Source organism: Bison bison, unplaced genomic scaffold, assembly GCF_000754665.1.
Source record: "Bison bison bison isolate TAMUID 2011002044 unplaced genomic scaffold, Bison_UMD1.0 scf7180017864466, whole genome shotgun sequence".
NCBI lineage: Eukaryota > Metazoa > Chordata > Mammalia > Artiodactyla > Bovidae > Bison > Bison bison.
In genome coordinates this window covers 7,364,824-7,392,334 of record NW_011495027.1, presented here as the reverse complement: position 1 = coordinate 7,392,334, position 27,511 = coordinate 7,364,824, and the positions used below count along the sequence as shown (strand labels likewise).

The 27,511-nt window shown below is 39.6% G+C and overlaps 1 protein-coding gene across 1 annotated transcript in view; it reads left to right on the top strand.

The window, feature by feature from the left end:
• The first annotated feature begins 4,607 nt into the window (after positions 1 to 4,607).
• LOC105003312 (guanylate-binding protein 6-like) overlaps positions 4,608 to 27,511 on the top strand; it is a 25,798-nt gene continuing 2,894 nt past the window's right edge. The window contains exons 1-8 of the mRNA XM_010860374.1: positions 4,608 to 4,799; positions 9,224 to 9,432; positions 10,235 to 10,362; positions 12,819 to 12,928; positions 13,127 to 13,323; positions 24,027 to 24,272; positions 25,562 to 25,842; positions 26,535 to 26,747. Coding sequence (XP_010858676.1) covers positions 9,243 to 9,432; positions 10,235 to 10,362; positions 12,819 to 12,928; positions 13,127 to 13,323; positions 24,027 to 24,272; positions 25,562 to 25,842; positions 26,535 to 26,747 — 1,365 coding nt within the window. The 5' untranslated portion in view covers positions 4,608 to 4,799; positions 9,224 to 9,242. The remainder of the gene's footprint in view (positions 4,800 to 9,223; positions 9,433 to 10,234; positions 10,363 to 12,818; positions 12,929 to 13,126; positions 13,324 to 24,026; positions 24,273 to 25,561; positions 25,843 to 26,534; positions 26,748 to 27,511) is intronic.

Sequence of the window (27,511 nt, the reverse complement as noted above, 5' to 3'; positions counted from 1 at the left end):
TAAAGTAGGCAGACTCTGGTTTTTTGGGGGAAAATGCTCAAGAATATCCGGGGGGACTCCTGAGGCTCGATCCCGCCTTTGCGTATGCCGAGCCTCCTTCCTCATGACCTTTGTCATGAGCAGAATGCCTCACCGGCTCCCCGCAACCCTATATGTGAGACAGCAAAAGAGACACAGATGTAAAGAACAGACTTTTGGACTCTGGGAGAAGGCAAAGGTGGGATGATTTGAAAGAATAACATTGAAACATGTATATTACCATATGTGAAATGGATTGTCAGTCCAGGTTCGATGCAAGAGATGGGGTGCTCAGGCCTGGTGCCCTGGGATGATCCTGAGGGATGGGATGGGGAGGGAGGTGGGAGGGGGGTTCAGGATGGGGAACACGTGACACCTATGGCTGATTCATGTCAATGTATGGCAAAACCAATACGATATTGTAAAGTAATTTGCCTCCAATTAAAATAAATTAATTAATTAAAAAACAGATACTTGCCTCTTGGAAGAAAGCTTTGACAAACCTAGACAGCATATTAAAAAACAGAGAAAGCACTTTGCTGACAAAGGTCCATCTAGTCAAAGGTATGGTTTTTCCAGTAGTCATGTATGGATGTGAGAATTGGACTATAAAGAAAGCTGAGGACTGAATAATTGATGCTTTTGAACTGTGGTGTTGGAGAAGACTCTTGAGAATCTGTTGGACTACAAGGAGATCCAACCAGTCAATCTTAAAGGAAATTAGTCCTGAATATTCATTGGAAGGACTGATGTTGAAGCTGAAACTCCAAAACTTTGGCCCCTCGATGCAAAGAACTGATTCATTGAAAAAGACCCTGATGCTGGGAAAGATTGAAGGCAGGAGAAAGGGATGACAGAAGATGAAATGTTTGGATGGCATCACTGACTTGATGGACATGAGTTTGAGTAAACTCTGGGAGTTGGTGATGGACAGGGAAGCCTGGTGTGCTGCAGTCCATAGGGTTGCAAAGAGTCAGACACAACTGAGTGACTGAACTGAACTGATTGTGTGTATCATGGTAAACAACAGTGATTTCAGACTTTGAGGAAATAGTCTAGGAGAGAGGAGAGATAGAAAATGTTATAACATTATAGAAGTATTGAATTGTTAACTCCTAAGATATACGTAAAAGAAGTAAGCTTCAAACCCATGTATTAATATATGCCCTCCCTAATAGTATTAGCTTTATTTTTACAGTTACAACTACATACACATTGGCTGTTATAAAGTGCCTGTGGGAATTTAAGCCTAGACTTTTTTTTTATGTAGTATCTTTGTATCAGGATGATGGTGACCTCATAGGATGACTTTGGATGTGTTTCCTCTTCAATCCTTTGGAAGAGTTTAAGAAGGACTGTTGTAAGTTGTTCTTTGTATGTTTGGTATAATTTCCCAGTGATGTCATTAGGTTCTGGCCTTTTGTTTGCTATGAGTTGTTTTTTTTTTTTTTTTAGTATAGATTATATTCACTTAATGAGAACTTTTAACATCTACTCTCTTAGCAACTTTCAAACATACAGTAGAATGCTGTTAACTCTGGTCACCATGGCAACTGTAGTATATTACATCCCCATAGACTCTTTGGACAAGTTCTGGCTTTTGAACTCTGGCCCCTTATCTCATAATGCCTTCAAAACCGATGGTACATTCTCTTGTTTGGCAAATGTTATTGGGAAAAAGCAGCTTCCGTGCTCCACCCAACGCTCACTTTCCTGTGAAATTTGACCTAATGATGTCATTCATTACTAACTTGAAAAAATTTTATTGCTTTTAAAAAGATACATTTTAAATGCAGAATTTTAACTTGTTTTCAGTACAAGGCTTTGTTTGAAAAGATTATTCAGATCAGGCCACTGTATTTTGCAATTCCTGCTGCTGCTGCTGCTAAGTCGCTTCAGTCGTGTCTGACTCTGTGCGACCCCATAGATGGCAGCCCACCAGGCTCCCTTGTCCCTGGGATTCTCCAGTAATTTCCAGTACTTACTATCTGCTCCTTCTGCCTCTTGCCTCCGTTCTCAAACCCACTGCACTTATGGTACCAGTTAGCATACTTCTATGTCCTACTCGAGTGTCTTATCCATCCTTTCTCAGGCCTTTTTCAAGCTATGAAAGGCAGCTCATTTTACACAAGCACAGCCTAGAAGTTTAGAGGGGTTAAAGACCTCTAAGGTAACTCTCAATTGAAGGGAAACATTGTTGGAAAAATCCTCACGTTGTTCTTCAAAGGGTCACTTCAGAAACGCATTCAGTGTAGTTCTTCAGAATATCCATCTTGAGATTGATTTGCAGTTTCCCACAGGGTAACAAGCTCAATAATTCACCTTTTTGACTTTTTCCATTTTCCCTTTCTTACTTTCGCTATCCTCCTTCACCCTTCTTCTGGCTTCTTGTCACTGCTTCTCAAATAAACTGTGTGCATCCATGTCTCTTTTCTGGGAGGGAGAACCCAAGAATAAACATTCTTTCCAAAGGAGCTTAAGACCTTACTACTTCTCTCTTCATTTCAATTAACCTTTAGAGAACTTACAGGGGCTTCCCAGGTGGCTCAAGGGTAAAGAATCCAGTGCAGGAGATGTGGGTTCGATCCCTGGGTTGGGAAGGTCCCCTGGAGAAGGAAATGGCAAACCCACTCCAGTATTCTTGCCTGAGAAATCCCATGGACAGAGGAGCCTGGCGGGCTGCAGTTCATGGGATCACAAAAGAATCGCAGCACGCCAGGCCTCCCTGTCCATCACCAACTCCCGGAGTTCACTGAGACTCACGTCCATCGAGTCAGTGCTGCCATCTAGCCATCTCATCCTCTGTAGTCCCCTTCTTCTCCTGCCCCCAATCCCTCCCAGCATCAGAGTCTTTTCCAATGAGTCAGCTCTTCGCATGAGGTGGCCAAAGTACTGGAGTTTAGCCAGTGTTTATGTTAAGAAACTTATGGAATCAAAATGATCATTGCATGCATGTAATATATTTGTATATGTGGATTCACACTTTTTAATAGTTGAATTTCTATAGATTCTATATTGAATTTATATTGAATTCAACAAAGATCTTGTCGCAGCAAAATTCATATATTACTGGAGGTAGATCATGATTTTGAGTTGCCACATGGTGGCAGTGTCGGCAAATCTTTATAGCTTAGGTTTGGCCTTGTGCTGCTTCCATGGAAACCGTGTACTTTAACCTGTGCTTGAAATGAGCAGTCCAGCAAATGCAGGCAGGAAAGTCTGGATGTATTTCAGTAAAGCACAGCTTACTCAGGCTGGAGGAAGTCACCTTGACATGTACCCAGATGTTAGGTTTCCTCACTCAAAGAGGATGGTAGACCCGCAACAGGAGTCCCACAACCAAACCAGCCTCTTCCCCGTTACCACTGACTATCTGCCATCACCCTTGTTCCTTTTCGGCCTCTGTAGGAGATACTGGCAGTGCTATATTGTTGGGAGTTGGACAGTTAGTTGTGTAGACATGTGGATGCTTGGCTGAAGGACCCAGGCAGGAACTCACTTGGATGATGCTCAGACAGATGGACAGAAAGCATATTCCTTTTCTGTCTCTCTGCTCCAAAATAATAAGGATACTTAGACCCAAATTGCCATAGAAGTAGACACTCAGACTGAGACCTTGGACTTAGGCCATTCCATTTATCCTGTAAGACAACGATACATGAGAAGGTGACAACCCCTAGCATGTAGTAGCAGCAGCACACTTAACTAAACCAGGGGTGGACAAACTATGGCCATAGGCCAAATCCGTCCCATTGCCTACTTTTGTAAATAAAGTCTTATGGGAACATAGCCACACCCATTTGTTTATCTTTGTCTATGTATGCTTCTGCTGAATAGTTGTGACAGAGACCTATGTCCTGCAAATCCTAAAGTGTTTACTATCTGGCCTTTTCTGGAAAAGTTTCCATAGATAAGGAGAATGGTGAGGACAATGGAGACCAGGCAGATGGAGCCTCACGGCCTGACTTCCTTGGGCATCTTCCTACCAAACCTCTGTTTTTCTCTTTACATGGCTCCTTTGTCTTCCTCACTAACAAACGTGTACACCCAATCATTTTCTTACCTGATCAAATAAACCCCTTTGAAACTGGTCCAATTGGCTAAATTTCTGTAGAAAGGGGGGTGGTACCTATGTTAGTTGAGGGTCCATGTTTTGGGGAACTATGAAAATGTCCAGCCAGTAGTGAGCACCTTGGATAATACCATGAAGGATTACTCCTTTTCATCTTTACTTATCTTTTTATTTTAAAAGATACTTGTTTCATTAAATATATGTATTAAGGAACAGATTTAAAATGTTTAAGAGTTCTTCACTAACACAGTACCCAGGAATCCTTGCTGAGAAAAAAAAATGCTGAAATATACTTGGTTTACACAGCTCAATTTCACTCACTTCAAGCAATCTTATGCCCAGGAGAGAAGAGAGGCCATGGAAGCCTTTAAAGTGGCTGAAATTCCACCATAGAAAAGTGGTGTTTTTCTGCACATTCTGCAATCCTAATTCAGTCATTCTAGACTGGCTTTTTCTAATTTCCTCTCACTCTGCTCCACACACCCATATTTGTGCTGTAGTCAAAGAATCTGGCATGACTCTGCTACCTCAGAAAGAGCATGAATTACTTTCAATTTCAATTTAAACACATCACTATACTGGAAGAGAAGACTGACTTGCTCAGTCTTCTTTAGCTTTGATAAAGGAGAGACAAAGGGGTGGAAGGAGCAAGTAAGCAAAGGGTGAGAGGCAACTGGAACCATTCTTGGACTCCTGGTGTGTGGAACAGGTATGTCCATCTTTTATGTGCTATCTAAGATTGATTTTTGATTCAATGTGACAATTGAAGAAGGGCAGATGGCTTGTTGTCTGGAGTGCAGAGGTCTACAGCTGGCTTTATTTTGGGGAGCTACAGCTTCTCTGTTTGGATCAGTAGGGCTGCAAGGTGACAGGCACACTGTGTCTTCCTGGATGTGCTGCTTCTAGAAGGAGCCCTTATGGGATTTTGCCTGTCTTGCTTTGTCAAGCTCTGTGGCTGGCATTTGAATTCAGAGAACAAGATATTTCCTGCCAAGGCGGTTACAGGCAATTATAACTTAAAGAGATCATTTCTTTTCATCTTTATATCAGTCATACTTAAGAAAGCTTCACAGAGAGAGCTCTGAAAATTTGTCTATGTATATTAAATTTAGTACCCACATAGCTGATATTTAATAATTAAAGATTTAAAATCTCATCAAAACTCTTTCATTCTCTTCTCCTTTTCTCTCTCTCTCTCTTCTCTCCCATCTGTTGTGTTTGTTGGTTTGCTTTTCATGGTTATGAAGTTGGAGCCGTTTGTAGCATTTAAAAAATCTATACCATCTGGGTTTAACAATCCCTTTGGATAATTCTTCTGTAGATCAAATTTAGAAAACCAATCCTGAGTAGGACTGAACAGCTGCACTTTGTTAATTTGAAGTTCAGAATTTTGTAGCCCATTCACAGTAAGAAATCAGAGATCTACAGATCTGTGGGTTTTTCTTTGTTTGTTTGCTTTTTTGTTTTTTGAGCAAAGAGAACAAAGAAGTAGTTTACTGAGGCAAAAGCAAAAAGACACACTCAGGGGAGAGTGTGGGGGCATCCCTGTAGGATTTTTTGATTTCATCTTTTTTCTTATTTTTATCATTGAATGAATGGGGTATTTTTGGTTAGAGGTAGAATATTCATTGAGGGAGGTGTGTGTGGGGGGCTTCCTAAGTGGCTCAGTGGTAAAGAATCTGCCTTTTAAGCAAGAGATGCAGGAGATGTGGGTTTAATCACTGGGTTGGGAAGATCCCTGGAGGAGGAAATGGCAACCCACTCCAGTATTCTTGCCTGGGAAATCCCATGGACAGAGGAGTCTGGCAGTCTACAGTCCACGGAGTTGCAAAAGAGACACAATGGACAATGCATGGATGAATGATTTATTGAGAGGAAGACAGAACTGGTTTTTATAAAGTTGTTTGCAGTGGTTCATCTCACATCTTCCTACAGCTTCCTGTAATCTTCCCTTTAAGGAAGGAACTGGACAATTCTAGAAATTATAATGTAGCTGTTAGAGGCTCCTGTTTTCCTTTGTATTCTTGATTCCCACACTGAAGAACTAGACAAAAGCAAATGGTGCAGGAGCAATGTATGAAATTGCTTGCTGCTTTTCTCTGATAAAAATTTTTTATTTGTAGACCTTATTTCTTAGTAACCTAGAGTCCACAGATTGTGTTCAAATGCAGAACCCAAAGGACCAATCTGTTCAGTGCAATTTTTGTGGATAAGTCTTCATCTAATTCAACAAACATGTTCTGAAATTCTATTTTGTGCTGTGTGCTATGCTTAGATACAAGCTTATAGTATCTAATTTTATTATTAAAACATCCACCATACTGGATCTATAATTTTTCTCACATTACCCCTATAATTATCTTTAAAAACTTAAGTTTAACTAGGTGGGGCTCCTTGTTTAAGACTACATGAGTAGTAACTGATAGAGTGATTTTTTTGTTTGTTTGGTTTTTGAAGTATCTTTTGATAGTATTAAATGTATCTAGAATGTTTGACCTGTAAATATAAAACAATATTTTAGATAATTGAATATAATATCATGCTTATACATTCTGATAATGAAACATGCATAGATATTATAGGAAACTTTTAACATAATAGCAACCAAAAATATGCCAAGAGATCCACGGTATAATAGTGCTTTTAATATTTAATTTTTCAAATCAAACTTTGCCTTGGAAAACAGTTACAAAGAAATCCCATCTCCTTTTCATCTAGATTTACCTAGTGGTCATCTTTTGCTTGGAGAAGGCAATGGCACCCCACTCCAGTACTCTTGCCTGGAAAATCCCATGGGTGGAGGAGCCTGGTAGGCTGAAGTCCATGGGGTTGCTAAGAGTCGAACATCACTTTTCACTTTCATGCATTGGAGAAGGAAATGGCAACCCACTCCAGTGTTCTTGCCTGGAGAATCTCAGGGACTGGGGAGCCTGGTAGGCTGCCGTCTGTGGGGTCGCACAGAGTCGGACACGACTGAAGCGACTTAGCAGCAGCAGTAGCAGCATCTTTTGCTACATTTACTTTATCTCTCTAAATATATTGGGTTGGTTAAAAAGTTGGTTCAGGTTTTTCTGTAAGATTCTAAAAAAAATAAATGGCCAATAAGAAGGGCTATTGTTAAAAGAAAAAAACAACCCAAACATAAATAACAAATATTGGAGATTTGCAGTTCTCTAGTAATTAGTGATGTTGGGCATTTATAAAATCAGTCACATTTTGAATTCTTTGTATACCAGTTTTGTTCCAAGGAAATCTTTCACTAAATTTGTCCTTGGTTTTGAGGTTTGGGATTAAGCTAAAGAGAAACAATAAAGTCTTTTTAGGCTTTTCTTTTATGCATCTTCCCTGGGTCTGTGTGTGCCTTTTCAAATTTCCCATATATGTGCTGCTTTAAAATATCTTAATTTTCCAGACAGTCTCTCCTCAGGGCTTCTGATCATCTATTGTTCGCCTTTACCCTGAAAAGGAAAAATTCAGCTTCTCCTCTCAAATTTCTATCCTCCATATATCACTTCTGGTCATCACTTACGTGGGCATATAATCATACTAAGCAATTTCGACACAGTAATTTCTCAGAGTTAGTCCATACTCCACAGTCCACAGGTTAAGGGTTGAGTCCCTCAATTAAGACACAAATTGCAAGTCTAGATTGTCACTTGGGCTTCTAACTGGCTATACAGTGAAGGTTCCCACAATCTTCTCCTCAGGTTCAATAATTTGCTAGGATGGTTTACAGAAATCAGGAAAAATTGTTTACTTGCTAGGTTATTGATTTATTAAAAAAAAAAAAAAAAGGATACAATCCAGGAAGAGCAAGAGAGAAGAAATGCATGAAAGTAAGAAAGGGGTAGGAGAAGGAAATGGCAACTCATTCCAGTGTTCTTGCCTGGAGAATCCCAGGGACAGAGGAGCCTGGTGGGCTGCCGTCTGTTGGGTTGCACAGAGTCAGACACGAATGAAGTGACTTAGCAGCAGCAGCAGCAGCAAGAAAGGGGTATGGAGTTTCCATGTTCCCTCTGGACATGCTATCCTTTGGAAACCTCCATGTTTATCAAGCCAGAAGCTCTCTGAACCATTTTAGTTAGCTTTTTTTTTCTAGTTTTTTAAATAGAACCCTCATTCAATAGCTATGGTTGATTAAATAATTGGTCACTAATGATTACTCAACTTTCAGCTCTTCTGTGATCCCCAGAGGTTGGGGAATGAGGCTGAATGTTCCAAGTCTTGAATAGCATGGTTGGTTCTTTCAAATATGAACTTAGCTGGGTTTGTGCTTTATGTGGGCTTCCCAGGTGGCTCAGTGGTACAGAATTGGCCTGCCAGTACAGAAGGTGCAGGAGACAGGGGGTTCAATCTCTGGGTTGGGAAGATCCCCTGGAGTAGCAAATGGCAATGTGTTCCAGTATTCTTGCCTGGAAAATTTCATGGACAGAGGAACCTGGTGGTCTACAGTTCATGGGGTCACAAAGAGTCAGACATGACTGAGCTACTGAACAGCATCACACATGTATTTTATGTATCATTGTTCATTGTTCTATCGGTAGGTCATGTCTTACTCTTTGGAACCCCATGGAATGCAGCATGCCAGGCTTCCTTGTCCTTCACCATCTCCCAGAGTTTGCTCAAACTCATATCCATTGAATCGGTGATGCCATCCAACCATCTCATCCTTTGTCATCCCCTTCTCCTCCTGCCTTCAGTCTTTCCCAGGATCAGGGTCTTTTGCAATGAGTCAGCTCTTTGCATCAAGTGGCCAAAGTACTGGATCTTCAGCTTCAGCATTGGTCCTTCCAATGTATATTCAGGATTGATTTCCTTTAGGATTGGGGCTTAGTATGTTGTAGGCCTTCAGTGCATGGTAACAATAACTTGAATTTTATTATTATTATTCTTGAAGTAAAATTATAGATAGTGATAATAGTTTGTGTTTTATTAAAAACATCATAGAGATTTGAGGAAATGATGGAGGAAAACCTCTGTAGTATGCTAATTCTAGGTTACCTGTTGTCTCATGAAAAGTACAGGAGTCTTACTGAATTTGAAGTTGACAGATGCCTTGTATTACTCTGCCTGTAATCTTATTTCTACTAGAAAGCTCTTGTATAACTCTGCTTGTAATCTTATTTCTACTAGAAAGCTCTTCTAGGTTACCATGACATCTGGACCCAACATGATGAACCCCATTTGTCTGGTGGAAAATGACAATGAGATTCTGTCAGTAAACCAGAAAGCTCTACAGATTCTTGAGAAGATTTCTCAGCCAGTGGTGGTGGTGGGTATTGTAGGACTCTATCGTACAGGCAAATCCTACTTGATGAACCGTCTTGCAGGACAGAACCATGGTGAGTGTTGTACTTGGTTAGAGTCCAGTTGTTTGATTCTAGCTGACATCTTAGTTTCTTAGTTTTCTTCCTTGATCATGTGAAGGGAGAAACAAATTCCTCTGAATAAGCCAATCTTCCACTTCTAATTCTTACCACTAAATCACTACCTTATTGTGATCTATTATCATGTTCTCTGTTTTATTCCTGTAATGCAAAATCTCTTCAACATATGCAAAAATCCTACCTTATCCGACCTGATTAAATACTGTGCTTTTGTAGTTGTCTTCTCACTTTCAAAACATTTTTTTTTTTATTGAATATTCTCAAGAACATATAAAGATATTTCATTATCTATCATCTTAAAAATTCTTCCTGGATTTCATATCCTATTGTGGCTAAAACCTCTCAAACTCTCCCACTTTTTTAAAAATGATTTTTTTCTGGAAAAAATACAATCTCAATTTCTTTTTTTTTTACTTTTTTTCCATGTCCATATCTCACTGTAATACACTTCTCCACTTTTGAAACTCACCATTCTTTCAAAATGCTCTTGTTACAGTTAGCCATAACCTCTGTTTTATCTGACTCATGGATACTTCTTTGTCTCCATGCTGAACCCTTGCTTGGTATCATTATCGCAATTAATATCCCCTTCTCCTTGAAACAGAGAACACACAAAGTAGGGCATTCTTGTTGAGGTAGAGACAGCACCATCATATGTACTAAGGTACTTGCATTCTAGTAAGTCTGACTTTGTAACCCCTTGGTGGCTTAGATTATCTGCTGTGATTGAATATTGCTTTCTCCCCTCCCTTTGCAGGTTTCCCTCTGGGCTCCACAGTGCAGTCTGAAACCAAGGGCATCTGGATGTGGTGTGTGCCCCACCCCTCCAAAGAGAACCACACCCTGGTCCTTCTGGACACCGAGGGCTTGGGGGATGTGGAAAAGGTGAGGTGGAAGGTCACAGATAAATCCTTTTTATTCTGGGTTTTCTCCTTATTGCTTGATGATTGTAGAACTTTAGCTGCTTTAGTCTATTTGTAAAATCCAGACGTAAACTATAGTAAATGAGGCAAACTATGGTTTGTTTGAATCCCACTTCTAGGAAAAGTTATTAGACATATATTAAATAAAATATTTTATTTCTTGGCACTGCATGGATGACTTGATTTCTTTTAATAAATAATTATTGAACAGCTGAATTCTAGGCCTTTGGACTTAAGAAGGTAGATTGTGTTGGTGGTTTAGTTGCTAAGCTGTATCTGACTCTTGTGACCCCACAGACTGTAGCCCACCAGGCTCCTCTGTCCGTGGGATTTCCCAGGCAAGAATACTGGAGCGCATTGCCATTTCCTTCTCCAGGGGATCTTCCCTGACCCAGGGATTAAACCCGAGTCTCCCGCATTACAGGTGGATTCGTTACCAACTGAGCCACCAGGGAGGCCCAAATAAGGTAGATATCAGTGACCAAAGTAAAGGTCTTGTTCTCAAAGACCACACATGTGCAGTCAGCTTTAATAAAGGGTGATTGGTAAAGAAGAAGGTTAGAGAGAGGAGGAAGCTGAACTACATTGCAATCACCAACCCCTGTCAATTCCCTGGGAGCTCTGGGCAAGAATGGTCCTTTTGAGTTGCTCTGACTTGGAACAATGGTGCTAGTAAATTATTGAAAAGTTACTTTGGGAGCCTTTCTAATTAATAGGGCTAACACCTAAAGACTCTTTCACTGGCACTCCCAACAGCTAGGGGAATAAGTCCTTCAGTCTTAAAAGGTGATCCAGGCAGGACTTGACAGTTTCCATCACTTACAGTTAAGTTATAAAGGTGTGTTGGTAAAAAAGAGGAGAAACATCAACCTGGGAGAGAGGAAGGATTTTTGATTCATCTTCTTAGCTATCAGATGAAGAGTGTATTTAAAGGTTGGAGTTAAGAGATGGGTTTACATTTTCTATGATGAAATTCATCAACTGTTCACAGAACATTTTAGAAAGCTGTGAGATACCTCTAGATGTGGTGGTTCTATAAGACATATGTTTGTCCTACAAGAAACATTTTAAGATGGATTTTTTGATATTTTAGCTTTCTACTAATGGGTGAAAGAAGTTACATTTCTTTGTTTCATTAACTTTAGAGTTATTTGGAAATAGTACCTAAATTTCTATAGCTTTTTATATTTCTCCCCAAAGGAGAATTAGAAATTCTGTTTTTATCTTGAAAGTCATATATCAAAATGATATAGTCTTGTTGTTGAAATAATTGATTGTTTTCCATAAATGCCACTTCTTCTTCTAATTGATTATTTTCTAAGACTGAGTTTTGGGGAAATAAAGTAATGAATAGACTATTTCCCCCCAAATTCCCATATAGAATTGTCTTGACATAAATCAGTTTTTCCATTTGCTCTAGGCAGCAGCTTTACACACTCTTTACAGCAGAAATAATATATAGATTTATGCTACTATTTAGAAAATGCTATGATTTATACAAACAAATTAGTCTGGCCTTTAAGGCCCTTCATCAGGTTGCACTAGAGCTTCAAATTCACTTCTCCACTCACCTTCTGCTCCAGTCAAATGAAATAACTCTGTTTTAATTATAAGACCCCAGTATTCTCCCATCTCTAATTTTGCCTCTGTGAGTGCTTCTGTCTATGGGATCACCTTCATTTCTTGAAGTCCACATTTTGCCAATTCTTTAATACTCAGTTCAAGACTTCGAGGAAGCTTTCATGTCACGTTCTTTCTCCAACTTTCATAGCTTGATTCTTCCTTTACAGACATAAATTTTAATTTAATGTTATAGCTATAAGTTTCTCTGCTTATATACATTACTAAGATGTCAGCTTTCTATAGGTACTGTCATCTTTGCTGCATTTATTGTTATGGATGTTTGTCACTTATTTGAAATAGGCGTCCTGAAAGGAATAATTGTCATTTTTAACATTGCTTTTTGAAATCTAAGAACAGTGGGAGAGTATTAACTTTTGTAGATATTTATTGATTTAATATAATTTAAAAGCCCAATTATGCCAACTCTGGTCTATTTTATATGAGCTATGATGAATAAATACATGTAGAATGAAGAAGTACTAACACTCATCATTGAATACATAGTTACGTACCAAGTACTGTACTAGTTTTTATGTATATGTTATTTTCCTTCATCCACTGAGGGAAAAGAAAGTCTTATAAAGATTAGAATCACTTTATATATGGAAAAATCACAAACATAAAAAATGTCTTTGTAATTGTCAAAGCTGATATCTGTATTTGCGTCTGTCTTCAAATAGTGTCTATGAGTGTGTTAACTGAAATAATACATGAAAGCCTGATAGAATCAATGGATGAATGAATTTTTAATTTAGGAGTAAAATCCTAAACCTCTTGTTTAAATGTGATTTCTAGGGTGACCCTAAGAATGACTCGTGGATCTTTGCCCTGGCTGTGCTTCTATGTAGCACCTTTGTCTACAATAGCACTAGCACCATCAACCACCAGGCCCTGGAACAGCTGTAGTATCCTTCCAGAAACTGAACCTCCAAGTTTCACCGAGTTTGATGAAAATGATAGAGTCATTTCTCCTTCCCTATCATTTAGTTGCCTTTGGTGGAGCAGAGGGGACCCAGGGCCAAAGACAGTGATGATAATACTTTTTAATTAGGGAAATGTAGGACTTGTGCGGAGGCTGTTACTTTTCTTTAACCAAATCTTAGCTATGTGACAGAGCTCACAGAACTTATCCAGGCCAAGTCCTCTCCAAGACCTGATGGAGTAGAAGATTCCACAGAGTTTGTGAGTTTCTTTCCAGACTTTATCTGGGCTGTTCGGGATTTCACCTTGGAGCTGAAGTTAAACGGTCACCCTATCACAGAAGATCAGTACCTGGAGAATGCCTTGAAGCTGATTCCAGGTATTAGAGCATGACCCGGGCAGTGGATGGTCTAATGGAGGGTGGGATTTACTAAATACTGCCTATTATCTCTGGGGTTGTGTTGCCCTAATGGTCCGGGAGCGAGCAACAAGAATGAAGACAGAACACGAAATCTGGTGCAATGGGTCAGGGGACGTGCAGCCTGTATGGGACTGAGGTGCAGAGTCCACTCTGAGTCCAGCTTTTATTCCTAATTGCAGACTACAAGACTATTTTTTATGTTATCTTTCCCAAGACACTACGCTTACATAGTCCAGATCTCCTTGTTTTTACGCCAGGTCATTCCCTTTTGGGCTTGTCTCAACAATCAGCAAGTGTATAGGCAGTGTTCATGCTTGACACGGACCTGGTGTTCCAAGGTCCATGCTTTCATGATCCCAGTCATACTCCCTTCTGGGTCTGGCCTTGGGGTTTGTAACAAGGAGATTATTCTTAAGAAAAACATGAAAGATAATCATTAACACAGTTTCTTAATATATGCTTTTTTTCCAGGTGCTATTTCTGTGGAATTTCTCAAGGCTGTGAAAGTACATTATAGGAATTCCCACTACATGTCCCACTTTTTGTTTTTGCAGGAGTAGATATGCTGTCCGAGCAACTGCCTTTTTCATCAGTTCTTGGATGGTTTTTCTCATGCATCTGAGGACTAGACACAAAACAGTTAAAAATTTACATCCTGATATTATTGTACCAAGCAATCCTCCTCCTAAAGTTTTAATCCACATCATGGGGTTAAGTTAATGTAAGCTTTCCTCAATTTCTTCAAAAAAATCAGTTTCTGGGAGTAATTGTAAGTGATCATTCTGCATATTAGAAATAGTAGCCTGTAACTGGGAAATATCTAAGGAGAGATTATTATGAATGTGTCCTCTCAAATGTTCAGATAATCGGTCCCAAGTATATGCACTTTGATTATACTTATGAGGTATGACACAAAATGAAGAGATACTCCGATCACACTTAAGATGAGTTTGTAACTTAAAATTTTGTACTTTGTCCCCTAGTAGGAGAGCTGCATTTTCTAAAGCCATCAGTTGTTCATTAATTTCTTGGTCTATGTGGGTTTGACTTCCCCAGGCAGAACTTGCATTTTGGTGCCACTGCTGTACAAACGTAGTCCTTTATATAGTTTGATGCAGTGCCAGCCCGGCTATTACTGCTGTCATGGCTATGGTGATAATTCCCATAATAGCTGCCATAAGGAGTCTGATAAACATTTTGGAATGCTGTAGTACTTTCTTTATAACTTTTAAAAGACGATGTCTTTCAGAAGAGCCTCCCCAAGGTCTGGTTTGATTTACTGGAAGCCATATTCCTCATCTCCTTCTTCATATAACAAATGAGTGATTAGAATTATAAAGTGAAGAATTTAAGCAAGTATATAATTTTCAATCCTGGCAAGAAAATTCTTGTACACTTTCATTGATAGAAATTGTTTTTTTCAAGAGTACATAAGGATCTCTCACACAAGCCTGAATGTAAAATGTCCAGTTTGGACTGGTATTAAATGTCAAGAAATAACATCCATCCCAAATTTGGAATTTTTTAAGACTTAAGGCCAATTTCCAAATTTCTCCTTGCCCTATTCCTTGATCCAATTGTGGGAAGGGGGGAGACATGCCACTACCATGCCATATAATTGGATGATCTAAATGAGTGGTGATATTAGTATGGTGAAAGACTTCATGCAGCTTCCAACACAGCCTTTTGTGAGAATTGCAGGACTGATTTTGATGAGAGCAATTAGAGACTGCCTACCCCTTAGGGGACCAGTCCCATCAATTCCATAGGAACCATTAATCAAAATTACTCCCTCAGTTCCACAACAATTATCCCACTGAATACGATCTTGTTTTTCAGTCCATAGCTTGAGATGCTCTCATAAAGGTCTGTCTGATTTGGTGTAATTGTCAGGTTCTGAGTTGTTATAAGCAAAACTCAGACCAGAGAGAAGATGTAGCTAAATCTTAGTATAGTTGCTATTTAAAGAATTGGTGGGCAGCCAGGCTTGCACAGATAATTTAAGACATCCTGTAGCTGGTCCTACACAAATTGTCCAGGATTCATACCCATAAACAACACTGAAGGGAGTCCCTTCCTCTTGTTTAAAAAAGAGGAAGATGTGTATCTTCAGGTCCTGGTATCCAGGAAGAATCATTAACATAAATGGGGATCATAGAATCCCCCCAATCAACAGGTTTTTGTAATGGGGGGTTAGGTATACATGCCCAATAAGTATAATTTTTAGATTCAGCTGTTGCTAGGGGTATGTATACTCACTGCGGTGGTGATAAGAGCAAACATGGAAATGCCCGGGTTGTTAGGAGTGACAGCTTTCCCTTCATTTTCTAAGATCTCCTTTGATTTCTGTGTTCATCTTTTAATTTGTCCCCACGTGGGAATCTTGTTCTGATGTGTTGACAGGAGGGGAATCGTTATCTTTGTTTGTTTCAGACTCATGCTTTTTAAACTCATGACTGGGGTCTCTACATCCCATGTGAAGCATCTCTTCTGTGGGAGTTTGCTCATGATACGGTTTCAGATGACGTGATGGAATCCAAATGGGTGTTTCTGAATCACTAGTGAAACACAAGCGAAACCCCTTCCCCAGGTTATCAGATTCACCCTATGCCATGAGTGTGTTTATGGATCATACCACCAAACAGGTGGTTTGGGGTGAATTTCTTTTTGTTCCTTTATAAAATGCTGTTCTGCTGCGGTGAAATCATTATCTTGATGCAAAAAATTTTAAGTAAATAATACTTTATATAATTTTTGCTGTGGTGGAAGTGACATTCCATCTCCCCCTTTCTGTTTTTGTAACATTTCTTTAAGAATCTGTTAGCTTGTTCTACAATAGTTTGTCCATGGGGATTATAGGGAATTCCTGTATGATGTTTTCATAGACCAAGCCTTTAAAAAATCCCTAAAAGCAGAACTGGTGTAAGCTGGGCCATTGTCTGTTTTTATATTTTGTGGGAGGCCCATAGTAGCAAAGCAGCTACGCAAATGTGAAATAACGTGTCTTGTAGATTCTCCAGAGCAAGCAGTTGCCCATATAAATTTAGAGTTAATATCAACTGTGACATGTACATAAGCAAGCTTTCCAAAGGATGGAAGGTGAGTTACGTCCATCTGCCAGATCTGATTTGGCCTCAGGCCACGAGGATTAATTCCCCCAGTTTCTGTTAGAGACATGGTTATTGCAACCATCTGACATATAGGACAAGTGCTCACAATCTGTTTAGCTTAAGCCCAAGTGATGTGAAACTTGGTTTTTAAATATTTTGAATTACAATGTGTCAGGTCATGAAAGGCTGATGCCTCTGTAAAGGCTGGAAATAAAAGGGCATTGGCTTGAGTATTTCCTTCTGTTAAAGGCCCTGGTAAAATAGTATGAGCCTGAATATGAGTAATGTAGAATGGAAACCGTCAGTGTCTAATCACCTGTTGTAAATTTGTAAAAAGTGTATATAATGTGGATGGGATAGTATCCTTAATAGTTGCTGTTTATATATGTTTAGTGACATGTACAGAATATTGAGAATCAGATAAGATATTAATTGCTTGGGGAATATTTTGTGATATGTGTATAGTAGGTAGAATTTTTGCTTGTTGTGCAGAATATCCAGGTGTTTCAATTACTGGCATAAATGTGCCTGTATATCCTGCTTTCCCTCAGCTAGTGCCATCTGTAAAATTGAGAGGAGCGGAGGGAATGGGGTTGATACTGCTAATTCTAGGCAAAATCCATCTTGTTTGTTTTAAAAACTACAAGATATAGGCAAATCAGGATAGTGGTTGCCAATATGTCCAACATATTGGACAGCTAAAAGCTTGTTGCCAAGATAATGAATAATGAATTTTGAAGAGAATGTTTTAATTCCTTGGAAGTTGGTGTAGTCCAAACAAGGCAGGGATCATGTCCAGTAAGCTGTTGAACACACTCTCTTCCTTTTAGAATTATATTGGCTACCATATCTAAGTAAAGGGTAATAGATTTTGTTTGTGAATTAGCTAAGAATAGCCATTAAACTATTAAAGGAGTTTGCATAATCAACCCAGTAGGGGAATGAGGGGTGGGGAAGACAAACAACTGAAGAGGCTCTAAAGGGTCTATTTTGTCTATTTGGCAGTTTTGTACAGCTTGTTCTATAATTGCTAGTTTTTTCTCAGCCTCAGGAAATTTTTGTTGGGAGCTATTAAGCTCTGGATTTTCTCTTAATAGAATAAATGGGATAAAGAATAAGTTGGAATCCCTAGTTTAGGCTGAATCCAGTTCATTTAAAGTTTTAATTGAGTCTCTGCGTATCTGCATCTTTTGGTTTGATTGCAGTATGGGTGACTTATTTCCTGAGTACTGAAAAGGTTCAGTGTATTGTGATTTATCAGGAGCTATATACAAGCCAGTACATTCCAAGCATTCCTTTAGCTTTAAAAACATTCCTATAGGCTATCAATTTCAGGTAGGCACATAGTATATCATCCATATAATGAATGATATATGCATAAGGGAATTGCTGTCGCATTGGATGTAAAGCCTTGGCTACAAAATTTTGACAAATAGTGGGACTGTTAAGCATACCTTGAAGTAATACAGTCCATTGAAGTCTTTTATGTGGCTCTTTTAAATTAATGGAGGGAACTGAAAAGGCAAATCTAGGTTTATCATCAGGATGTAAAGGAATAGTGAAAAAACAATCTCTGAGATCAATAGCAAACAAATGCAAATTTCTTGGAATCATACTAGGATTAGGTAGACCAGGCTGCAAAGCACCCATTGAAACAATAACAGCATTAACAGCTCTCAGATCAGTAAGCATTCTCTGTTAACCAGATTTCTTTTGTATAACGAACACTGGAGAATTCCAAGGGCTAAGATCTGATCAGATCAGTCGCTCAGTCGTGTCCGACTCTTTGCGACCCCATGAATCTCAGCACGCCAGGCCTCCCTGTCCATCACCAACTCCCGGAGTTCACTCAGACTCACGTCCATCGAGTCAGTGATGCCATCCAGCCATCTCATCCTCTGTCGTCCCCTTCTTCTCTTGCCCCTAATCCCTCCCAGCATCAGAGTCTTTTCCAATGAGTCAACTCTTCGCATGAGGTGGCCAAAGTACTGGAGTTTCAGCTTTAGCATCATTCCTTCCAAAGAAATCCCAGGGCTGATCTCCTTCAGAATGGACTGGTTGGATCTCCTTGCAGTTCAAGGGACTCTCAAGAGTCTTCTCCAACACCACAGTTCAAAAGCATCAATTCTTTGGTGCTCAGCCTTCTTCACAGTCCAACTCTCACATCCATACATGACCACAGGAAAATCCATAGCCTTGACTGGACGGACCTTTGTTGGCAAAGTAATGTCTCTGCTTTTCAATATGCTATCTAGGTTGGTCATAACTTTCCTTCCAAGGAGTAAGTGTCTTTTAATTTCATGGTTGTAGTCACCATCTGCAGTGATTTTGGAGCCCCAAAAAATGAAGTCTGACACTGTTTCCACTGTTTCCCCATCTATTTCCCATGAAGTGATGGGACCAGATGCCACGCTCTTCATTTTCTGAATGTTGAGCTTTAAGCCAACTTTTTCACTCTTCTCTTTCACTTTCACCAAGAGGCTTTTTGTTCCTCTTCACTTTCTGCCATAAGGGTGGTGTCATCTGCATATCTGAGGTTATTGATATTTCTCTTGGCAATCTTGATTCCAGCTTGTGTTTCTTCCAGTCCAGCGTTTCTCATGATGTACTCTGCGTATAAGTTAAATAAACAGGGTGACAATATACAGCCTTGATGAACTCCTTTTCCTATTTGGAACCAGTCTGTTGTTCCATGTCTAGTTCTAACTGTTGCTTCCTGACCTGCATACAAATTTCTAAGAGTTTTTTCCCACCTGGGAATACCAGGTGGTCTGGTATTCCCATCTCTTTCAGAATTTTCCACAGTTTATTGTGATCCACACAGTCAAAGGCTTTGGCATAGTCAATAAAGCAGAAATAGATGATTTTCTGGAAGTCTCTTGCTTTTTCCATGATCCAGAGGATGTTGGCAATTTGATCTCTTGTTCCTCTGCCTTTTCTAAAACCAGCTGGAACATCAGGAAGTTCATGGTCCACATATTGCTGAAGCCTGGCTTGGAGAATTTTGAGCATTACTTTACTAGCATGTGAGATGAGTGCAAAGGACTCAATAATATGTCCCTTGTTAAGTTGTTCATTAACTAATTCATGTAAAGCCTCAATTTTTTTTTTTGGTTTAGGGGGCACTGCTCTATCCACATAGGTTGATCTGTTTTCCGATTAAGGGGTATGGGTGTGGGTGGAGGAAGATTAATAGGAGCAGTGGCCACTAGTGAAAAGAGGGCGGTTTGAAATCTTGAGTAGTCAAAGGATAAATACTTCCTTGTTGATTTTTGCCCAGTCCCAATCCTGGTATATAACCTTGATTGAACATAATTTGGCGACTGCCCTTGCTATATTGATTTGGAGGACAAAGGGGAGGAGACGGAGGAAAAAATCCCTCATCATCTTCCTCAGGAGCTGAAGGAGCAGGTTTTGCAGATGGCTGCCCCTTTCCCTCAGACTCCACATACTCTGAACTTTGAGGTTATTCAAGAGAATTATCATCATTTTCTTCAAAAGAATCAGAAATCTGCAAAGGTTCCAGTACTGAGTTAATTAATGCCCACATACTCCAAATAGAAATAGGGAGTGGAGTTCCTTTTGCATGTTCCTTTTTAAACTTGGCTCCAACCTTTTCCCAGACTTTTAAATCCAAGGCCCCTATTGATGGGAACAAGCAGCAATATTTATCTATTGCTTGCAACAATTCTAATAATCCCCCTTCACTAATAGAAGCTCCTCTCCCTTTCAAGAGTTGTCTTAATAAACAAATATGTGGGTGATAGTGTTATACAGTCTCAACATTTCCCATTTTCAGTTTGTTCAGTCACTTAGTCATGTTCGACTCTTTGCGACCCCATGGACTGCAACACACCAGGCCTCCCTGTCTATCACCAACTCCCAGAGTTTACTCAAACTCATGTCCATTGAGTCTGTGATGCCATCCAACCATCTCATCCTCTGTTGTCACCTTCTCCTCCTGCCCTCAATCTTTCCCAGCATCAGAGTCTTTTCAAATGAGTCAGGTCTTCACATCAGGTGGCAAAAGTATTGGAGTTTCAGCTTTAATATCAGTCCTACCAATGAATATTCAGGACTGATTTCTTTTAGGATGGACTGGTTGGATCTCCTTGCAGTCCAAGGGACTCTCAAGAGTCTTCTCCAATACCACAGTTCAAAAGCATCAATTCTTCTGTGCTCAGCTTTCTTTATAGTCCAACTCTCACATCCATACATGGCTATTGGAAAAACCATAGCCTTGACTAGACAGACCTTTGTGTTGGCAAAGTAATGTCTCTGCTTTTTAATATGCTGTCTAGATTGGTCATAGTTTTTCTTCCAAGGAGTAAGTCTTTTAATTTCCCGGGTGCAGTCAACATCTGCAGTGATTTTCTTCTACTTCTAAGTCACTTCAGTTGTGTCCGACTCTGTGTGACCCCATAGATGGCAGCCCACCAGGCTCCCCCATCCCTGGGATTCTCCAGGCAAGAACACTGGAGTGTGTTGCCATTTCCTTTTCCAATGCATGAAAGTGAAAAGTGAAAGGGAAGTCGCTCAGTCATGTCCAACTCTTTGCGACCCCGTGGACTGCTCCTCCATCCATGGGATTTGCCAGGCAAGAGTACTGGAGTGGGGTGCCATCGCCTTCTCCGCAGTGACTTTGGAGCTCCCCACATAAAGTCTGTCACTGTTTCCACTGTTTCTCCATTTGCCATGAAGTGATGGGACCAGATGCCATGATCTTAGTTTTCTGAATGTTGAGTTTTAAGCCAAATTTTTCACTGTCTTCTTCCACTTTCATCAAGAGGCTCTTTAGTTCTTCTTCACTTTCTGCCATAAGAGTGGTGTCATCTGCATATCTGAGATTATTGATATTTCTCCCAGCAATCTTGATTCCAGCTTGTGCTTCCTCCAGCCCAGCGTTTCTCGTGATGTACTCTGTATGTAAGTTAAATAAGCAGGGTGACAATATACAGCCTTGATGTAGTCCTTTCCCTATTTGGAACCAGCCTGTTGTTCCATGTCCAGTTCTGACTGTTGCTTCCTGACCTGCATACAGGTTTCTCAAGAGGCAGGTCAGGTGGTCTGGTAGTCTCTTGAAGAATTTTCCACAGTTTGTTGTGATCCACACAAAGGCCTGGCATAGTCAATAAAGCAGAAATAGATGTTTTTCTGGAACTCTCTTGCTTTTTTGATGATCCAGCAGATGTTGGCAATTTGATTTCTTGTTCCTCTGCCTTTTCTAAAACCAGTCTGAACATCTGGAAGTTCAGGGTTCATGTATCATTGAAGCCTGGCTTGGAGAATTTTGAGCATTACTTTACTAGCGTGTGAGACGAGTGGAATTGTGCGGTAGTTTGAGCGTTCTTTAGCATTGCCTTTCTTTGGGATTGGAATGAAAACTGACCTTTTCCAGTCGTGTGGCCACTGCTGAGTTTTACCATTTTAACCCTGTAAATGCTTGAAGACTTACCAGCAGGAATTTTCAGAGGCCTCTCAACTATCCCAGGTTCTGTGTTGCTGTAATTTCACTTTTGCTCCTAGTGGTCTTTTGCTCTGGCCCTACGTTTGGTGCCAATTGTTGCCCTAATGGTCTAGGAGTGAGCAACAAGAATGAAGACAGAACACAAAATCTGGTGCAATGGGTCAGGGTACATATAGCCTCTATTGGACTGAGGTGAGGGTCCACTCTGAGTCCAGCTTTTATTTTTAATTGCAGACTACAAGACTATTTTTGATCTTATATTTCCCAAGGCACTACACTGACATAGTCCAGATCTCCTTGTTTTTACTCCAAGAAGTTTCCTTTTGGGCTTGTGTTGGGAACAATCAGCAAGTGGGTAGGCAGCATTTATGCCTGACGCTGAGCCAGTGTTCCGAGGTCCATGCTTTCATAATCCCAGTCATACTCCCTTCTGGGTCTGGCCTTAGGGTTTGTAACAAGGAGATTATTCTTAAGAAAAACATGAAAGATAATCATTAACACAGTTTCTTAATATATGCTGTTTTTCCAGGTGCTATTTCTATGGAATTTCTCAAGGCTGTGAAAGTACATTATTAGGAATTCCCTCTACAGGGTTGCATTTGTACTTGAGACTAGATCAAAATCTGTAGGAATCATGGCTGGAAAGTGGGTTGCAAAGCTCTAGCCACTGGAGTTGATGTTCACTTAAGAAAAGTAAAGTGTAAGGTGAAGTGAAATTATTCAAAATCAATTTGTTTTTTATACCATTTGTAAATTAGCATCCAGATTACAATGGGTGCTAAAGCCTTCTAAAGACCAGACGCCTGTGTTCCCTATTTTGGCTTCTGCTTTTCTTTGTTGAGGAAAACAACTGACCAGGTACTTGTTGGCATGAAATTATAATGAAAAGTCTATCTAATTAAAAAAAAACCAACAACTGCATTTCACATAGGTAGATTTTATTCTCAAAGAGGGATCTTTCTAATCCTGTATAGTTATGTGCTAGGCTAAGTCGTTTCGTCATGTCTGACTCTGCGACTCTATGGACTGTAGCCCTCCAGATTCCTCTGCCCTTGGGATTCTCCAGGGAAGAATTTTGGATTGGGTTGCCATGTCCTCCTCCAGGGGATCTTCCTGACCCAGGGATCGAACCCACATCTCTTACGTCTCCTGCATTGGCAGGCAGGTTCTTTACTGCTAGTACCACCTGGGAATATCATGTAAAAAATGACTTAATGTTCTAAATAAACCTGATGAAGTGTGTGTCTTTTCAATCTATGCTTTTTCAATATTTCTGATAATTTTTAGAATATTCATTTTACCTTCTTCATTCCAGCTTTCTCCTGATTCTCACATATTTACCTGTGTTTTAATTACAAATTAATGAATTATTTTAATGGGTTACATTTACACTGGGTATATCTGATGAAATCTTGAGAGAGATATCAATTCTGATTTACTCATTCTTGCTTTTTCTATTTATGCTTTCTCAAAATATCTATTGAGAAATTGTCTGGTCAGAAGAGGACAACTGTCAGATCAAATATAATAGTTTTTGTCAGAGTTGATTGATTAGTGGTGACATCTTAAAATTGAATTTTAGTTACGTTTATCCTTCAGAGGTTTTTGCTAAAAATTAGCTAACTCTGTACCAAGTATTTTTTAGCATCAAAATCATTTTCTCTAAATAATTAGGGTGTCATTCCCAATATTTCAAGTATTGTCCCTTAACCCTTGTTTATGGCTCTTCTTCTCGGCCTCACGGCTCAATTCCTACATGAGACTAACTAGAGCTAAAATTTACATTTGAACTTTCATCCTTTTACCCATTAGTTCAGTAAATATCTAAGAGGCAACTGCTCTATAGTGTGCAGGTCTGCAGATATCAGTTTTAGGTTTCTTTTATTGAATCAGATGTCTCCCAAAACTTCTCTCCAGAGTTATATCAATGGTGTAAGTTTTATGTGCAAGGAAGTGCTGAGTGTTTATGTTAAGTAAGTTATTAGCATAGAAGACAGCAAAGAAACACAAATCCCTGTCCTGAACACCATGAGCTCCATTGTTTCAAAAGTCTTCCCTCTCTAATCTGTTTTTCTGTCTTTCAGGCAGGAATCCCAAAGCCAAAACATCCAATCTACCCAGAGAGTGTATCAGGCATTTCTTTCCAACACGGAAGTGTTTTGTGTTTGATTGGCCAACAAATGACAAAGAACTCCTACACAATATTGAGAATGTGTCTGAAGACCAACTGGATCCTAAATTCCTGAAACAAACAAACAATTTCTGCTCTTACATCTTCACCAATGCAAAAATCAAGACCCTCAAAGAGGGGATCATGGTCACTGGGAATCGTGAGTCTCTTTTTCCTGATTCCATGGGGGTTGATGTGTGCTGAATATTGTGTATAATATGTTTTTCAGTATTTTTGTTTGATTCTTTATGGAATTTGGGTTTTACAGACACTCATACTCCATAAAGAAATATGTATGCTTCATAATTATCTTACTTTGGGGAATTTACATATCCCTTCCTTAAATGGCAAATTTTGTCACTGAAATCTGTGGCTTCTACTTATCTGGAAAATTCCTCTACTGAGAAAAAACTCACTATCAGGGTATAAAAACAGAATCTTCCATTTTCTGAAGTCCTATATAGTAAGTGTTCTTTGCAAGTAGAATATGAAAGATATTTTGGAAGATTCAGCTCAGTTCAGTCACTCAGTCATGTCTGACACTTTGTGACCCCATGCACTGCAGCACGTCAGGCTTCCCTGTCCATCACCAACTCCTGGAACTTGCTCAACCTCATGTCCATCGAGTCAGTAATGCCATCCAACCATCTCATTCTCTGTCATCCCCTTCTCTTCCTGCCTTCTATTTTTCCCAGCATCAGGGCCTTTTCAAATGAGTCAGTTCTTTCCATCAGGTGGCCAAAATATTGGAGCTTCAGCCTCAGTATCAGTCTTTCCAATGAACATTCAGGACTGATTTCCTTTAGGATTGACTGGTTTGATCTCCTTGAGATCCAAGGGACTCCCAAGAGTCTTCTTCAACACCCAGTTCAAAAGCATCAATTCTTTGGCACTCTGTTTTCTTCATGGTCCAACTCTCACATTCATATACAACTATTGGGAAAACCATAGCTTTGACTAGACAAACCTTTGTTGGCAAAGTAACATCTCTGCTTTTTAATATGCTATCTAGGTTGGTCATAGCTTTTCTTCCAAGGAGCAAGCATCTTTTAATTTTAAGTGTCTTTTAATTTTTTTGAAGATTAGAGTGGACCAAAAATAAATACTAGTCCATAAATCACTGAAAAATCCATTCAAAGCCTCAGAATTGTGAGTAAATATAATCTTATATACCCTGTCTCATCTTAATACCTATGCAATCTATTTTGCTTTTAATATTTCAGATGCCTCCTAGTTTATTACATAGAGGTAGATTTTCAATTTTTTCTGCCCTGTGGGCTGGAAAAACATAAAAATAAAGAGTCAATAAGAAAATGAAGGTAGTGATAGTAGAAGGGGGAACGGTGTGTGTGTGTGTGCATGTGTGTCTTTACAAATGTAGTCTGAGAATCTTGGTGCCTATTGATTGATAACTTAATATTTATCCCTTAAATGTCCTGACTTATTTAGGACTGAGGACTCTGGTTGTGACCTATGTGGATACTATCAATACCGGAGCTGTACCTTGCTTGGAGAATGCAGTGACAACTCTGGCCCAGCTGGAAAACTCAGCAGCTGTGCAGAAGGCAGCTGACCACTACAGTGAGCAAATGACCCAGCGACTGAGCCTCCCCACAGAGACGTTCCAGGAACTGCTGGAGGTGCACGCAGCCTGTGAGAGGGAAGCCATTGCCATCTTCATGGAGAGCTCCTTCAAGGACAAAGATCAGGAATTCCAGATGGGTCTTCTGGTAATTTGTCTTTGTATTTACCATTTTTCCCCCTCCCCTTGAATAATGAAGCCTAGCAGTGCCCTTATGGTCCCCATGGTTCATCCCTCATTCAAGGATGAAGTAGTCTGTGTTCACATGAGGGATAGAGGTTCAAAGGACTGCGTTGTCTTCTTTTTTTCTACCAAATCTTGGGAAGTTTATCTGGAAATGTCTCTCATCTCTGCTGTAAAACCAGTATAGATATCCTTTGGAAGTAAATATTTCTGCAGATTCCAGTGCTGTCCAGGGCACACACACAAGTCATTCTTAAGTTGATTTCTTTTTCTTTGAACACATTCTTTTGATCAGGAACTAAAATGTTTCTAATCAGACTGTTATTCCAAGCCATTTTCAACTTAGGTTGCTCCTTGCTATATCATTGAAAATAGAATCACTGAGCATTGCAACTGCAAAGAACCACAGAGAAGAGATAATGCAACTCCAACATTTCAGATAAGAACCTGAAGGGAAGCTGAGAAAATTTCCTGTGCTCTATCAGAGAGTTTTCAGAGTTGTGATAGATCAGGTCTTGTGATTGCTTTTTTATTTGATTAAAAAAAAAACTTTTCTCATGAGGACAGCAGTTAGACCAATCCTTCTACTACGTTCTTTGAAATTTTAACTCCTCTTTTTCATTTTCCTGGTGACATCTCTCTATATTTCCCTTGCAGGAAGTCATAAAGAATAAGAAGGAGGGTTTCATGCTGCAGAATGAAGAGGCATCTATCAAATACTGCCAGGCTAAACTTGATGAGCTTTCCAAGGCCCTAATGCAAAGTATATCAGCAGGTGCTTTCTCTGTTCCTGGAGGGCACAAACTCTACAGGAAAGCAATGGAAAGATTACAACAGGACTATTGCCAAGTGCCCAGGAAAGGAGTAAAGGTGAGGAACAAGGGGAGCATGGGGAGCCTACAGAATAGAGTCCAGAGGGTCTCTTGAAAATCTGAGAGCAAAACACCAAGTGTGAGTAATAAGAGGACATGGGGAAATCATGAAAGTTTTAGGTCTTAAGATTCACTGTATGAAATTCATTAATAACTACATTTGTACCTATTTATTAGACTCCACATATAAGTGATATCATATGATATTTGCTTTCTGTGTCTAACTTACTTCACACAATTTGATAGTCTCTAGGTCCATCCATATTGCTGCAAATGACATTACTTTGTTCTTTTTTATGGCTGAGTGATATTCCATTTATGTATATCTTTTTAATCTATTCCTCTGTTAATGGACATTTAGGTTGCCTCCATGCCTGGTTATTGTAAATAGTGCTGCAATGAAAATTGGGATACATGTGTCTTTCTAAATTTTGGTTTTCCTGGAATATATGCCCAGGGATGGGATTCCTGGATCTTTCCTTAGACCCTTTAATCCTTCAAATGACATTAAGATGCATCTACACTTATTGTCATCATCTTAAAGATCTGAACTGAGAGGATTAGCAGGTTAAACAAAGTTGCCTTAAGTTTTAGCCATCAAGTGAAGAAGCACAAGCTGGAATCAAGATTGCCGGGAGAAATATCAATAACCTCAGATATGCAGATGACATCACCCTTATGGCAGAAAGTGAAGAGGAACTAAAAAGCCTCTTGATGAAGGTGAAAGAGGAGAGTGAAAAAGTTGGCTTAAAACTCAACATT